The sequence below is a fragment of the Helianthus annuus genome, chromosome 14 (genome assembly GCF_002127325.2).
Source record: "Helianthus annuus cultivar XRQ/B chromosome 14, HanXRQr2.0-SUNRISE, whole genome shotgun sequence".
NCBI classification, from domain to species: Eukaryota; Viridiplantae; Streptophyta; class Magnoliopsida; order Asterales; family Asteraceae; genus Helianthus; species Helianthus annuus.
This window is the reverse complement of record NC_035446.2, coordinates 22,704,616-22,721,601: the sequence shown is the minus strand read 5'-3', so window position 1 is coordinate 22,721,601 and position 16,986 is coordinate 22,704,616. Positions and strand designations below refer to the sequence as shown.

The following is a 16,986-nucleotide window of genomic DNA, read 5'->3' as shown; positions in this document are numbered from 1 at the left end:
TGTTCGAATTCTATCCGATATTCAAACTCGCATCTTTCAAGCTCAACATACTTGTGTTACACAAGACATGATGCATAAGGAATTACCACGTCAACTTGAGCTTAAACTCGAAACGAAAGATAATGGGTTAATCTATTTCAAGAATCGTTTGTGGATTCCGAAACAAGACGATCTTCGCAATTTAGTGATGGACGAATCTCACAAGTCTCGTTATTCTATTCATCCTGGTGCTGATAAAATGTACAAGGATCTTCGTACTCAGTACTGGTGGCCTGGTATGAAAAAGGATGTTGCCTTGTATGTATCGAAATGCCTAACTTGTCTCAAAGTCAAAGCTGAACATCAACGACCATCTAGTTTGTTTGTACAACCAGAGATACCAGTATGGAAGTGGGAGAACATTGTGATGGATCTCATCACTAAGTTACTGCGCACATCTAGAGGTCACAATGCTATTTGGGTAGTCATTGATTGATTAACAAAGTCAGCTCATTTTATACCGATTCGCGAGGATCTATTTGCTGATAAACTTGCCAAGATTTATGTTGATGAAATTGTGTCTCGACATGGTGTTCCTTTGGATATCATATCTGATCGTGATGCTCGATTCTCACCTCACTTTTGGAAGACCATGCAATCTGGTATGGGAACCCAACTAAATCTTAGCACTGCTTATCATCCCCAAACAGATGGATAACCGAGAGGACGAGACAAACATTGGAGGATATGCTTAGAGCATGCGTCATAGATTTTGGTGGTAATTGGGATTCTCATCTACCGTTGATCGAGTTCTCTTACAACAGCAGTTATTATGCTAGTATCAATATGGCACCGTTCGAAGCCTTGTACAGCCGAAAATGTCGTTCACCTGTTTGTTGGAATGAGATCGGTGAAGCTCAGCTAACTGGACCTGAACTCATTCTGGAAACAACAGATAAAATCAAGAAAATTCGAGATAATCTTCTGACAGCTAAAAGCCGTCAAAAGAGTTATGCGGATATGCGATGCAAGCCCTTAGAATTTCAAGTCGGAGATCGTGTCCTACTCAAGGTATCCCCTTGGAAGGAAGTGGTGAGATTTGGAAAAAAAGGAAAACTTGCACCGCGATATGTTAGACCATTTAAGATTGTTGAAAGAATTGGAAAGGTTGCCTATCGACTAGAGCTACCTCCTGAACTTGGGAATATTCACCCAACATTCCACGTCTCCAATTTACAAAAATGTTTAGTCGATACTGATCTTCATATTCCACTCGACGAAATTCAAGTCGATGACACGATGCACTTTGTCGAGAAACCTGTGGAGATAATGGACCGTGAAATCAAGCGACTGAAGAACAAGGTTCGCTGGGAGTCCAAACGTGGCCCAGAGTTTACTTGGGAATGTGAGGACCAAATTAAAGCGAAATATCCACATTTGTTTCCGCAAGTTTCCTCTAGTTAAAATTTCAGGACGAAATTTCCTAAAGTAGGGGAGACTGTGACGTTTATGATCTGTAAACGATGTACGATGTAAACCAATATCAATTATAAATGAAACGATGTGTTTTGGTGTTAATATTTGTGTATTTGTGTTTGACAATTTTACGTTTTGATTCTAGTTCGATTTCAAGCTTTAAATCGCTTTCTGGAAAGTTATACGCTAACTGAGGCGTAAACGTAATCACTTTAACGCGACAAACACTCCGGAACAGTGACACAGGCTTAACATACCTTAAATAACCTTTACATAACTTAGAAATAAGTTTTGAAGGGTTTGGTGCATCGAAAACAAGTTTATTCGATCGCAGGGACTATTTATGACAAACTACGAAAGTATGCCGATTCGTATAGTAACAAACATTCTAGAACTTGATCATAAGCTAAACATACCCTAAATATCCTTTACATAGCTTAGAAATAGGCTTTGAGGGGTTCGTTATGCGAAAATATGCTTATTCGATCAATAGGGACTAAAAGCGTCAAAAAGTGCAAAAGTTTGCATTTACGCGCATATCTTACATTCTGAACATATCCGGACATCCAAAATTTTTTTTAATCATTAAAATATTTTATTTTAGTGATTGGAATGCAAAAATACCATTCGTCGCATAATTTGGATCGTTTTCGCGTCCGTTCGAGTTTTCATCGTAATTAACCCAATAACGTGACCGTACGACCAAACGAACTGACATCCGAGATGTTTTCAAGCATATTTCATGTTCTCTATGCTTTAACTTCATTGTAGAGCCTTGAAATGGGGTTAACGGGGCTTAATAACATCAAAAACTGAGTTTTATACATGTAGGGGCCAAAACTATCAATCTGTGAAACATTAGTCGCGGGCCGCGTAAGATGAGGATCAATATTACGCGGGGTGTGACAGATCCACCCGACAGAAACAATGAATCTGGCAACAGTAGCAGGTTTCAGCGATTTTTACCATGGTTTTAGCATACTATGGACTTGTTTTTGTGCTCCCCTTGTATTAGAAACTATGGCCAAGATCATGCTTTGATCCTTGCAAAAACACATGTAATGATCTTGTTAATTCAAGGTTTCCTATAAATACCCATCAAGTTTGCCATTGTTCCTTGCTCACTGAACTGATTTGCTCTAAATTGAAGCACTCACATTGTTGAAGGCTTCATACCTGAGTATTTTTAGTTCAATTGTTCCTAGCTTGGACCCTTTGTAAGCTTCTTTCATGCTTGTTTATGCTTTTTAAGCATGAAAGTCAAACAGTGTTTGACTTTCTGCTTTGACCATGATTTAGTCAAGTCAAAGTTCAATCGAGCCTTGCAACGTGAGCGTAATCACGATGGTTATAGTCCCTTGTGACCATACCTACTGATTACCATGTCAGTTAGTCGAAGTGACGAGTCAAAGTTTCGGTCAAAATGCCGATTATACGCATTTTGCGACGAAGCTATTTTCGGGTATCAAAACACTTTGTTTTGATACCAAACATGTTTTCTAACTTAGTTAAACATGTTTTAACATGTTTAACTCGTCACTTTTAGTCTAGTGCTTGTATAGGGTCGTAAGTCAAGCGGTCTTGACAACCGCTTAGACTTTCGAACCCAACCCGTTTGGTCGATCGTTAGGATCCGACCAAGTGTGACCATAGTTGTATAGGGAATAACCTTCCGAGGTTATACCTTATGGTCACTTAGTTTAATTAGTTGTATGATAGGTAGTTTATATGCCTTAGAAAAATGACCAAAATGCCCTTTTCATGCATAATTGGATAATAAGAATATGTAACTTAATTTTTGTCATTTAAGCTGATTATGCAACATATTTAAACATGTTAGGGCATATAATACTTGTCATAGGACTAGTTAGGCGTCTCGAACGCGCATTTGCGCGTACGACGCGTTAAAGTAGCGTAAGCTACCTTAATGGATCATAACGGGTCGTAAGCACTTAGGATAGGTTCGATTTAGAATGTAGGCTTTGTTAAACCATATCACATGAGTTCCAATACTGATTTGGTTTACGAGACCTCATTCTACCCGATCTCCGATTTAGATGTCGATTTATTAATTTAGTGATCCGATTACTAGGTGCCACTTGATTTCCTGGGTTTGCCCGAGCTTTGCTAGTTCACTATTAATCAAAGATACTTTCCAATTCAATGTGAGTACATAGACCCCCCTCTTTTTACATGTTTTGAGGTAACTATGTGAGTACATAGTTCCCCTATTTTATTGTTTTCAATTATTTTGGGGTGATTCATATGTGTTAAAAGATTTCGACGATTTCAGAAACGAATACTATGGTTTACATTAAACATAACAATTTCGATAATGTGAACGAACTTGTTGGGACGTATTTACATAATGAATAACATTCATTAACAATGATCAAGCCGACCAGTAGTATGTCATGGTACCATAGGATCTGACAAATCCCGTTATCGGACTGCCGCCATGGTTATGTATGGGGGATATGTGGGTAATGACTGAACCTGATGATTGTTATCTTACCCTTTGGTGGTTTGTTAATACGAGTTGAACGATGGACGAGTTACGAAGGTTTGAATGTATTTAACGAGACGACCAAAAGTAGTTTTCACAATTAAAACGAGAATGATTTGAACGATTGAACGATTTTGAACGATTGAATGATTGAAACGATTGAACGATTTGAACGATTGGAATGATTTGAACTATTTAAACGAATTGAACGAATGATTGGTTTTTGGTATGTGATTAGATAACGGGACGGGTTTAATGTGATAAAAGCATGGTAGATACGCCGCTGGTACTTCTTATATATAAGTGTTTCTATCATATTACATTCCGTGACGTTATTTAGTTCAGTTGGACGAACGATTTTTAAACGATAACACGCAACGACGTTTACTATATGATATAGACCATACGAGTTTTATTACAAGAATAATTTACAATTTGGTTTACATAAACAAATGTTTTGGGTTAAGATTCATGGCATCGAGGTTTTATAAACTTTAACCAACTTGTTTTGAGTTGACTATTCATATTACAATACAAATATTTTACAAAAACAAGTTTTTCTAATATCGACTAATGTAGTTGTACGAGTTATTGCAACATGTAAACGAGCCATGAATCTGACACTCTTACAAAACCTATGTGCTCGCCGGCATTTCTTTGCGGACTTTATTTTTCACATATGTGTCAGGTGGTGTGGTTTGATGATGTTGATTGCTACTAGGATGCATGCTCACTTAGGATCTGACGAGACCTTAGTTTCAAGACAATGTAAATGGCTAATATTTAAATAAAACGAAACTTTTGAATCCATGGTTGTGAAACAATAATTCTGTCGCTCCACTCCCCGACGTTTCCTCCGCGGTTTGTTGTTTTACGTGGTCGGGGTGTGACATTAAGGGTAAAAGGGTCTTTTGACTTAACATAAATCACCAAACTCATGCTATTAAAATCCCACCTCAACACACATAGCACACTTCATCATAATATAACGCCATAGATATAAAATGCCAGACTTTGTTTTTAACCGATAAAGCTGAACAAAAAGTACTGAAACGACGGAACTTTATTACTACCATTAACTGTAATAAAAATCGCGCCTAAAATACGCGCCAAAAACTTCCTATATAAACAAACTCTCAGAACTACTAAAATCCATACCAAAACCCCAAAAACCTATATTTTCCTCTATACCATTCATCTTATAAACGCCAAAAAAAAAACGAAATGTCAAAGATTCCAATCCATGTTTCTTTAATATACACTATTTTCTCAATAAACTTTCGCTCTATGTAATGAGCAAGATCCTCAATATAAACGCCAAAACATACAAAAAACCATAAAACTTCAAAAAAGCCATTTCATGGAGATTCAGTTTTTGTTCTTAATAAAGTTTAGCTAAACGGGATGGATAATATTGTTACACATCTTTCTTGACTGAGGATTAACAATGTTATCTATTTCGTTCAGCAAAACATTATTGAGTTTAGCACGACCAAAACTAGAAGTTTATGGTAGTTTTAATTAGTGGCGTTATTGTTTTTTTTGGCGTTTAATTTCCTTGCCCGATCTTATATTGTTTTGTTATTTAACTTCGAAGTAGCATGTTATGAAAAACGAGGTAGAAAAAAGAAAACGATGGAAAAAATGATTTAAAACACCAAACTGAGATCTGTCTGTGTTCTATAGGATTGAAATATAAAAAACGCCAAACTACTCTACACTGGCTCTCGAAAGACCATCTGTATGTGTTCTGTAAGAATGACAAATACAAAACCCCAATCTACTCTTCACCGGCTCTCGAAGACCTTGTCGATTTTCTTTTAATTACGGCCTGTTTGCATGTCGATGCGTAGTGTCCATAGGCTTTGCAGTTCGGACACTGTCTTTCTTTGGCCCCGGGTTTCGACTTTGATTTCTTTTTGTCGATTGCTATCTCCTCTTTAGATTTCAGGCGCTTCCGAGAACCAGAACCTTTGGATTTATAACCTACAGGGACTCTTATCGGATTCTTGTCGTTTTTATATTGATCGGTTATCTCGGCAAATCTATCCCTAGAACTAGCGGGAGGAGCAACAATCTGCATATCTTGAACCTTCTTCATATAAGATTGAACATGATCCTTGTATAAGGATAGCTCCTTTTTATAACCAGATAAACGGTTCAAAGTATATTCGGTTGAAAAAAAATATCTCGCATCATACTTTGCACAGCAGGATCAAGCTCGGTCATATATTCACGACTAATTGAGAATTCAGGAGAGCAGTTTGGGGAAGCCTCTTTGCGCCATCTATTCAGAATGTATTGTTTTGGAAATTCCCTAATGTCCATAATTCTCAAAACATAGAATATATGTCTACATAGCAAACCAAACTGTTCAAAACGCATGCATGAGCAACTGCATGTGCAATCAAACTTATGGAACATTACCTAAAAAACGCCAAAAACAATATATCTATAACGCCATACATAGAATGTTTGTCTAAAAAATAAAAAAACACATTGCATATGATAAAACGCCATTAACAGAAAACGCCATAAAAACCAAAACGCCATTATTTACCTCAAATAAGGATGTACAGGGCTGTTGGAAGTCATCTACGTAAAACTTAACAAACCCATCAGGCTGATCTTCGTAACGTTGATTTATGCAATCCGCAACTCCAATAAGCTCAGCTTGAACGTCACAAAAAATACTTTTTTGTATATATGTCAACAGCTTGCCCTTCCAACAATTTGTAACTACTCTTCAACTGGGGTCTTTTGTATCGAGATTCATGATCATTTTTACGATGTGTGTGACGTTGTGCTTCTATTGCAGTCTCGTAATGCGTCACGAACTCAACAAGAGTAGCTTTCGAATTGCACACTTGACCAAAAAAATGATTCTCACTCTCCGACCTGGATGTCGTTCGCATAAGACCAGACATATGCTCCATTCTATAGTATGCAGGGATCCAAGATTCCCTAAGTGCAAAAATATCAGATAGCCAGTCATTATCTTCTAAATTGAATTCTGCAATAACCGCTTCCTATTCTGATTCAAACTCTTCAGGTGTGAGAATATCCGTCCACACAACACCACAAATACGTTCTTTAAAATTGGTGGAATTGCATAGCCTAACACCAACCTATATATAACACGAAAATGTCATGCATAAATAAAAAAAACAAAAGAGAAAACTTAATTAAAAAAACAGTAACAAGGTACAAAACGCCATGTATTTTAAAACGCAGTGTATCCTAAAACGCCAAAGGTAAAAAAAAGCATAACAACCTTAAGAGAAAGTTTATGCATCACATGCCACATGGATAACCGAGGCTTCGTGTCAACAAATACAACAGAAATAGCCTTCTTCATCACTGGATCTTGGTTAGTGACCACAACTTTTGGTTGAGAACCAATAGATTTTAGAAAAACTCTTAACAACCAAATATACGTATCAGCAGTTTCCGACGCCAATAATGCTGCACCAAATGTAACATTGCAGTGATGATTGTCTATACCAGTGAAGGGTACAAACACCATAGAGTATTTGCATATGAAAGCGCATGAAAACTGAAACAATAATAAAACGCCATTGATGTAAACTAATAAAACATCATTGCATGTAAACTAATAAAACGCCATTGCATGTAAAATAATAAAACGCCCTTGCATGTAAATTAATAAAACGCCAAAAACAGAAGAAGTTGAATTATAAAATATTACTTGTTGGAACGATACGTGGCATCAAACGAAATCACATCACCAAACACGTGGTAATTACGTTTGGCTTGATCATCACACCAAAAAAGACCATTCAAACGATTCTCTTCGTCTGTGATGTAATTATACGAGAAATTAGGCTGGGAATGTGTTTTTTCATTCAAATGTTTCACAACCATATCGGCATCGTATTCCCATATGAACAAGTTAATTTGCCTCTTATAGTTCTTAAATTCAACTTTGCTTGCACCCACGTCTTCAAAACCGGCAAAACAAGTCTTCATAACATAAACGCCTTGATGGGACCCAAATTCAGCTTAGACAAGTCTTCATAACATTAAACCGCCAAAACAAGTCTTCATAACAAGTCTAAGCTGAATTTGGGATGAATAATTAACAAGCCATGAGATGAATAATTAAAAACACTTAACAACATAAGTAATTAACAAAATATAACATCATAATGAAAACACCAAAATTAACAAAACTAATGTTTACACAAATTAACAAAATAGTAATAATTGATATTCACAAATACTACTAAATAAAATTCAAAACTAATCAAATAAATGAAAAACGCCAATGAGCGTAAAAACATAAGAAATACACTAGAACGTAACGACAATTAAAATTAATATTGAAAACTCCAATTGCAGTTCTTAATAATTGCTTAAATATCAATTAAAACGCGATTAAATTGCATAATTGAAATAACGCTATTGAAAATCATACAACAGATCATAAAAATAGTAATACAAAAAAACGCCATAGAACAATGATAAAAGAACAAAATGTCATATCTGTTGCATGATTTGTTGTAACGAAAATAGAAAACGCCAACGAATTTTACTTTATCGAACATAATCCACGTTAAATGCCATAGATCTGAGAAAGCTTGCAAAGGAGGTAACAGCTAACAATAAATCTTTGGAGTTTTAATTTGTAAGAGATTTATAACGCGAATAAGGAGGGAACGTATAAAAGGACAATCGTACCCCCGCATAACAATTAGGGCCCCCTGCCACGTGTTGGGCCAGGATCCGTTCTCACCATTCTCACACTTTTAACCGTTCTCTCCTGAACCCGTTTCTATATATATATATATATATATATATATATATATATATATATATATAGGGGACCGCTAAAATGAAAACCACCTCCAGTTGTAAGAACCATGGGAACCAGTTTTTAGCTTTTAGATCAACATGACGGATGGATGAGATTAATTGAATATAAAATTAATTTCCATGTCTTTTGTCTTTTATGCTTTTGATTTTTTTATTAAGAAAAGGGTATTTTAGGTAAAACGTTTTGGTGAGCCAGTAGTCATATCCCTGCACATTTCAGCATGCATGTCCAATCACTATTAAATTTTTTCAATTCTCTATGTTTACTTCAGGCTTTCTTCCTCATCATAACACACAGAATATCCAAACGTAAAAATCTCTCTGCCCTCTTTTAGGTGACGAAGAAACCCCAAAAAATCCCTTCGGTGAATCCGAACTCGGTGTCCCCAGTTGTAAGCGGCGAAGACTCCCAGCTTCAAATCTAGAAAAAATCGAAAAGGTTGGTGTCTCTCCCCTTCCTCCAAAATTGAGAATTTGTAATGGGTTTTTCATTGTTGCTTTTTTGATATTATTGGGAACGAATGTGGGGGTGGCAAGATATGTAGGGGGTGGGGGCTTTTCTTGATTGGGGATTATAGAGTTTGGAAAACTAGGTTCAATGTATGGGTGCCGAAAATTTGGTGGCTGCTCTCTTAGGTTTGGGATTTAAGGGTAGTATCAAGATTTTTAGATTTGTGGGTACAGTCCTCTTTCCGTATATTTTTTTTTTGTTTTTTTTTCCTTTTTTCTTTTTGTGGGCGATCCGAGGGCTTTTTGTGAGGGGGGATTCAAACTTATCTTCCAGGGGGTTTGTATATTTGACGATGTTTCTATATTTTTATTATTATCCTAGGCGACACACGGAAAAAATGGTTGCACGGACCAGAAGCTCGAGCCGGGGAAAGGGGAAGACAAATGTAGAACGAGATGTTATATGCCTTAGTTCCGGTAACAAAACATAATTTTCTTTCTTTACGTAATTAGCAGCTGGTTTTTTTACACCACGTGTAAACGTCTTCTCAAATGTTAATAAATGTTTTTTTCCCGCGTACATGTAGGTACGAGGTCCAGGCCGCAGCGCAGTAGTAAGGTCGCTTGTGTGCTCTTTGACTCGAGCGACGAAGACGGCACGCCCCCACGGGCGATCGTTAAACGACAGACAACGAAGCGGAAGCAATCGGACTATTGTGGTTCCCCGACGAAAAGGAGCAAAAACCCAGACACACGGCACAACAATCCATTCCAGCATTGAATACACGATCTTCCCCGAAGCAATTATTCAATGCCATGATGGGGTTAACTGATCGTCAGAAAGAGGCTATTAAGACAATGGGTTTCGGGGGCTTGATAGGTTTGAGTGTAAACGGGATTCATGAAAAGTTAGCCTTCCATGTCGTGGACAATTTTGATGCGAACTCGATGACGTTCAACGTAGGTAATGCCAGCTTAGTGGTTGACGGGGGGTTGATTAGCAAATTGTTAGGGATACGAAACACAGGTTTGAGTTTCGCTGATGTCGAGGAAGCCAAGACGCTTCATCCATCGTTGAAGGTGTGGTGGGCACGCTTCCCGCCAACAAGTTACATAGCCCCTTCATTGATTTCGGCCGAAATTCAGAACGACACGTATTCGGACATGGCGTTTTTCCGTACCGATTTTGCCTTGCTTCTCCTCACAACGATGGCCAGTTCACAGTAGAACGGTTATGTCAAAGACAAGGTTTTGAAACGTTTGACTGCGGAAACAAGGTACGAAGATTACAATTGGTGTGAATTCATTATCGAGTGTTTGAGGAAGTGTAAGAAAAAATGGAGGCCATGGGACCCTAAGTGTTGTTGGGCGGGGCCTTTGACGATCCTGACGGTGAGCATGTGTTTGGTCATTATGTTTTAATTTAATTTCTATTATTAAATGTTTTTTCTGTTATATTTTATCGTGTTTTTTTTCCTACAGTTGCTGTATGTAGACTGCACGCGGCAGCCAGCGTGCAACATTGGCGTTGGGGTCCGCGCAATTCATTACTGGACAAAAGATCTTTTGACGCGTCGTCAAGACTACGAGATAGCGAATGGAGGGTTCGGACGTGGTCAGGTGAAACCTCTAAGTGACGCCCCAGCTGAGAACGGTGGAGGTGAACAGGTATGACCATATTTAAAAATTTTGTATCTCTTTTTCCCGTGTTTCCTTTTAATTTGTTTAATGTTGGTCTACCCGTAAACAAATTTACGTAGACCGTTAAAAGTATAACGTTTCAACAATAAATGTAGAAACATAAAACTTTTTTACGTAAAAAATGGAAGGTTTACGTAAATTGTTAAAACGCTAAAGATTTCTGGTAAAACGCTAAAGATCTTTGCGGGGGGCGGGAGGGGGTCGGGGGAGACCCCGTGGCTTGTCTGGGATACCAAACCAAACCTGGGTCCGAATTCATATCCAGTCGGCGACGATCCCATACCTGCACCCCTGAGCCAACGCCGTCACGCTGGATAGGGAGCCAACAAGTGTCTGGGTTAGACATCAACCCCATCTGCTCAGGGCTCCACACTTGCACTGTTTTGGCTTTGGCAGGTTGATTGGGAGGGCTTGGCGACGAGCCTGGACAGAAGGTAAAAAAAACTTTTTTTTTAAATAAAAAAATTAAATTAACGACGCGCTAAAACAATGTAACACATTTATGGTTTATTAGTTCACCTCCGGGAGGGACAGGTTTGCGTGGACGCCAAACTTTCCGGCCATCTGCCATCTTCTTTCCTTTTGGGTTTTTGAAGTCTGTTAGTGGATTTAGAAAATTCTTTTTTTTTTGCTGTTGTTGGGATGAAAAACAACCTAATGCAGAATGCTATATATAGAGAAACAAACAAAACAAGGTGACAAGAAGAGGTGTGCTTTTTCTCCAAATGCACTTACACATATTCCTGACTTTTTTTGCATGACCCTTGACCATTGTGCAGTTATCATTTCAAATCATAAGATGTCACACTTGTGATTGTGTGGTTCCAAGCCCATGTCTATTTTTTACAAAATGACAAAGTTAGAAAAGATGTTTTGTCCAATTCCAAAACACCTCTTGTTACACGGACACACCTACCACTTCATTTTTGTTTTTAAAGAGGGTGTTATTCTTGATTTTCATTATCTTTTTTTTTTGGTTTTCCACATGTATTAAGTTTTAACGGATTCATGCCCAAAGTCCTCATACAAACGGGGGATTCGCAACAAAATTTGAAACATAATTTTAGACATTTTAACAAAATTCGAAACATGCATTGGGGGTTTACGTAAATTTACGTTTTACAGTTTACCTAAAAAGATTCACGTTTTATCGATCTATAGATTATGAATTTTTTACGTTTCCCGTAAACGGTGAACATTTTAACACTTAAAGGGTTTAAGTTTTACGTTAAAAATTTTCGTTTAACGTTAAAAGGCTTTACATTTCACCCCTTTTATGTCTTTACGAAAAAATGTTTCACGGTTTAAGTAAATTTACGTTTTACAGTAAAAAAAAGTTTTTACGTTTTACGTAAATTTTCATTTTACAGTTTAAGGTTTTATATTTCACATTGAAAAGGTCTACGTCCTACGTTTTGTTGGTTGCTGCTGATTTTTACGTCTTCATCGCATATCAACATAACATTACGTAAATTTGATTGGAGGAGGGGGTGGGATGATAAACCGAGAACAGACAAAACACATAAACTAAGTACTATTAACCATACCACAAAAGGGGGGGGGGATTTACTTTATACATTAATTGTTGTACCAAAGTTAGAGATATAATATACCAAAAATCTATTACCTTGCCCAAACACAGCCATAGTTGTCACCAAAAAAACACGTCAACCCAACCGTGCACCATACAGGTTATAAAATGAACCCCCGATCCAAAAAACGACACCCCCGTCACGCCGCCCCATTCAGCCCCAGTTTCTAAGGTTCTGCAGTCTTCCGTTTCTCTGGGCAGTTGCGCGAGTCATGCCCGATTACAAAGCGGTTGCATGTTCTGCATAATCGCTAGGGCTTTTGGTGATTCTGGACTGCCCTCTCCCCCTGCCCAACCATGCGTTTGTTGGTCCCGCATCCCTTATTGCGTACGCCTTGAGGATTTGAGCAGGAAACGGGGGTGCTACTCTCACCTTCCACCACCACGCCAAGCATATCAGCCATAACCTGTGATTCTGTTGCCTCAGCGACTCTTTTACCACGTCGAGCGTCAGTCAATTCTTTTGTCCAGCCTTTGATTTTTTTTCAATGAAATCCTCCATTGCTGCCCGGTCGCCCACCACAGCCTGCAGTGCTTCAAAAAAACAGTCCAATAGGTTGTTCCTGGTTAACGAAACCGGAGACAAATCTACCCCATACCTGAATTCTACATGAAAAACTAACTTCGGCAAGACGTGACGTCCCCAGCGACTAACCACATACTTAGCCGGGATTTCGTCCACCTTTGTTTGCCGGAAGACGCAGAATATATGCCTGCAAAGGTATCCAATACGGCACCAAAGGTTACAGGAGCAGGTTGAAGTGTCCTCCACTGGGTCGACTTTAACCTGCACCATGTCGGCAAACACAGCCACGTTAAAAAAAAGGTACTAAAAAGAAAAAAAAAACAGGGCGGGACCATTACAGTGAATTCATTGACAACATCGGAACGCTTGTCCAAATGCGTAACAGTATATATCTTTCTCCCGTCGACTTCCTCGACACCGGTAGTGTAGCAGTGTAAAAGGCCCTCCAGGATCTCTTTGCGAACCTCGACGAAGATGGCCGGGGAATACAATAATGCGCAGTGCTTCTCTATCGCCAAACCCGACTTGAACTCGTGCGCGCGATCATCCGCCTTGAAGTCCCCGACCCTCTGCCTGTATCGTTGGGACTCCAACGTGGAGTCGTAACACAAAAAAAAAACTGGACAAGGGTGTTCGCCCAGGAGGAGTTCACCTTAAACGCGGAGTTCGAACTCTCGCATCGGGATGTAGTCTTCATCAAACATGACATTAGGATTTCTCTAAAATAAGCTGGGACCCACACCTCTTTTATGTTAAACATGTCTCTCAGCCACTCGTGATCTTCGAGCCCATACTTCTCTAGCAGCTTCCCCCATCTCCTCTCGAATGTCTCCGGTTTAATATAAATGTTCCATACCAGTTTATCAATGGCAGCCCTGAATTCAGTGTAATGCGCGACCTCTCCTGTAATCTGGAAGGAAAAAAATGACAAAAAAGTACCTAAATTAGTCCAGCCAAAAAATATTTCATATTGAAATAAATACAAAAAAGACGTGAAGGGGCAACAGTTCCACCTTGGCAGGTAATTTCTTCATGATGTGCCACATGCACAGGCGATGGAGTGAACGATCAAACACAGCAGCCACCGCTTGCCGCATGACCAGGTCTTGGTCAGTTAGCACAAGGGTGGGCTGCTTGTTGTGCGCCTCGAGGAAAGCCCTTAACAGCCACGTGTACGCCTCAATTGTCTCACAAAACAATAGGCCAGCTCCAAAAGTGACGCACCGCTTGTTGTTGTCAACCCCGGTAAACGGAACGAAGATCAGATTGTACCTGTGTGTAGGTCGTTAATCAGTTATGACGTGATTAAACCAATTCAAACTTCCCAAAAACAAATATATAATGAAAAAATATATATATCTATATATGGAAACTTTAAGGCTGTGAAATGTACTTGTTGGTTTGGTAAGTAGCGTCGAACGCGAGGACGTCACCGAAAGCTTGATAGTTGATCTTAGAAATTTCATCTGCCCAGAACATGTGTCGAATTTCACCGTTTTCCATGTTGTACTTAAAAGTGTAGTTCGGCAAGTGGTCGACCCGATCTTTCATCTTCTCGATCACCAAATGCGTGTCCCTGTCACCAATGAACATGCGAACCCTCGATGCAAAGTTCCGAAAGTCATCAGTCGTCCCTTTCACGTTATGGTGCCCCCCCTAAGGTTAACTTGTAGCCTATGTGCCAACGACGGACCAACCTTGCTAAGACTTGCTCGGTGGATGAATTCTTTAGTAAAAAAATCAAGCCTCCGACATTTTTTCGTTAGATCTCTACTATGCACTGGGACCATAGGATGGTTATGGTTCTCTTCAAAGTGATACAAGACCCAAACGTGACACGACTTATCAAACTTCACATGTATACAGGCTTTACAGTCACACACACGGAAAGTGGCCTGCCCTATCTTCAGCGATGTCTCGTCAAGGCTATTGAAGTTCCTATTCTGGCTATGCGGCTTGCCGTGGTTGGAACAAACAATGTAACGGTGCGTGATGGCTCCTTTCTTTCGCTTAATTGTTCCAAGCCTAGTTGAAAACCCACAATGCTCTGCGTACAGGTCATACATCTCCGCAACGTCTTCCCATTGCTGAAACACGGTGTCAATTCTTGGTTTTAGGTTATCCAGAGCAGCCGGGCACCAGTAGCGTGTCCCATTTGGAGTGAAGCAGGAAAAGCACTCATCCTCTGACTCTGTGGCGTGCTCTGCGAAACAAAACACACCAAAAAAATTTATATACTTCAGACATAAAAGCCGACTACATAAAAACATCTGATTTTTGGCGTAATTTAAAAAACTGAACAGAGGATTTAGTTTGCTTGAAACAAATTGTATTAGGTGGGGGATCCAGTACCAAAACGTAAAACACACAAACATCTGTTTATTTTTCAAAAAAAATTCTATAACAAACAACAATTAACTATTTTTTTACACTGAAAGTAAAAAATCTGAACCATGCGTGAACCTACATCAATATGTATAAACTAATATACAAAATTAACAACAAGGTGAAGCAGTAAAAAACTTAATCCCCACACCCAAACATCTGTTTATATACAAAAAAAATATGGATAACAAACAACAAATAAGTACTTTTTACACCGAAAGTTAAAAAAACTGAATTATGGGTGAATCGACATAAAAAATGTAAAAACTAATTTACACAATTAACAAAAAGGGTGAGGCAGAATAAAGTTAACCCCCAGCAATCAACCCCAATTTCATTTTTGATACCTATGCTAAGTCAGTTCCCAAAATAAAAAAATAAAAAAAGTCAAATTAAGGTTTTGACCGGAATATGTGTTACCAATGTCTGTTGCCTGAGTTGTTGGCATCAATGGAGTCTGAAAACCACCTGAACTTCATCCTCGCTCACCACCCACAGGACGGGCTTCGACATGCATGCCCCCTGGCATTCCGGAGAAACCAAACTGCTCTAGAAACAGAGTGCCTCTGACATCAATCCCAGCCCCGGCTCCCCGTTGGGGGGTGCCAATGATCAGATTATCGGCACCCCCGGCAATGCCACTGGTGATTTCTCCTTCCTCGTCGCCATTCGGAGGATTATACATTTCTGGGACTTTTGATTTTGGTTTGGTTTTTTCCAGTGAAGGGGATGATTGAGGAAGGAGGTTTTCAGGAGGTGAGAGGGAGAGAAAAAAGGCCAGAAGGTGAAATGTGTGGTTATTCAAGCAGGAGAGTTTGATTATATAAAGAATGAGGGTTGATTCTCAATATTGGGATTTGATTCTAAATATTGGGATTATGAAAAGCTACAGTTGAAATCATGTCATTTAACTAACAATCGAAAATGGGGAAAACGGCCATGACAAGGTAGGCGATGGCTGATTGAAAAGGAGAGAGAGGGTAAAATTACCATCTTAACCTTCACAAAAGTCATGTGGAGAAATGACATGGCAACTTGTTATTGGACAATATTAGTTCTCATGGTTCTTACAACTGGAGGTGGTTTTCATTTTAGCGGTCCCCTATATATATATATATATATATTAAAGAGAAAGGTCGGTGGCTACATGCCACCAACCCTACTCTCATTTTGTTTTGTCTTATATGCTATTAATAATAATGTTCTACTGGGCTTATGTTGATGTTTGGGCTCAAGTAAAGACAACAGCTTTGTTCAGCATTACCCTACTCTCATTTTGTTTTGTATTATATGCTATTAATTTCTTTTGTTATACTTTTGGAAAAATGATAATATGACAAATTGTTTTACTATATACTATTAATTGAAGCTTAATTGTGTTTTAACTGTCTTTTTTCTAATGCAAGACACTTGTGTGTTTCTGGTGATTACATGTTTTTTTTTTATTTTTTTTTTTTTGTTTTCATCCTTATTCAAAACTATTTCATAATCTGATGTACTTGAAAATGTTTTTGTTGAATACACTTTAGTGTAATT

At 38.7% G+C, this 16,986-nt stretch overlaps 1 protein-coding gene across 1 annotated transcript; it reads right to left on the bottom strand.

The window, feature by feature from the left end:
• Positions 1 to 5,741: 5,741 nt before the first annotated feature.
• LOC110906493 (protein FAR-RED IMPAIRED RESPONSE 1-like) lies at positions 5,742 to 7,487 on the bottom strand. The gene is made up of 7 exons (XM_022151616.1): positions 7,236 to 7,487; positions 7,007 to 7,089; positions 6,750 to 6,925; positions 6,539 to 6,634; positions 6,389 to 6,440; positions 6,170 to 6,278; positions 5,742 to 6,098 (listed from the first exon to the last, which is right to left on the bottom strand). Exons 1-7 carry the CDS (start codon positions 7,485 to 7,487, stop codon positions 5,742 to 5,744), a joined length of 1,125 nt encoding a protein of 374 aa, XP_022007308.1.
• Between the last annotated feature and the right edge of the window lie 9,499 nt (positions 7,488 to 16,986).

What these genes read in the sequence shown, in the direction of transcription:
- LOC110906493 (XM_022151616.1), bottom strand. Translation starts at nt 7,487, where the DNA reads ATGGTGTTTGTACCCTTCACTGGTATAGACAATCATCACTGCAATGTT. An exon ending in AGCACAACGTCACACACATC is followed by an intron (nt 6,635 to 6,749) that starts GTAAAAATGATC and finishes GTGACGTTCAAG; the next exon opens with CTGAGCTTATTGGAGTTGCG. An exon ending in TGACCGAGCTTGATCCTGCT is followed by an intron (nt 6,099 to 6,169) that starts GTGCAAAGTATG and finishes GGTTATAAAAAG; the next exon opens with GAGCTATCCTTATACAAGGA.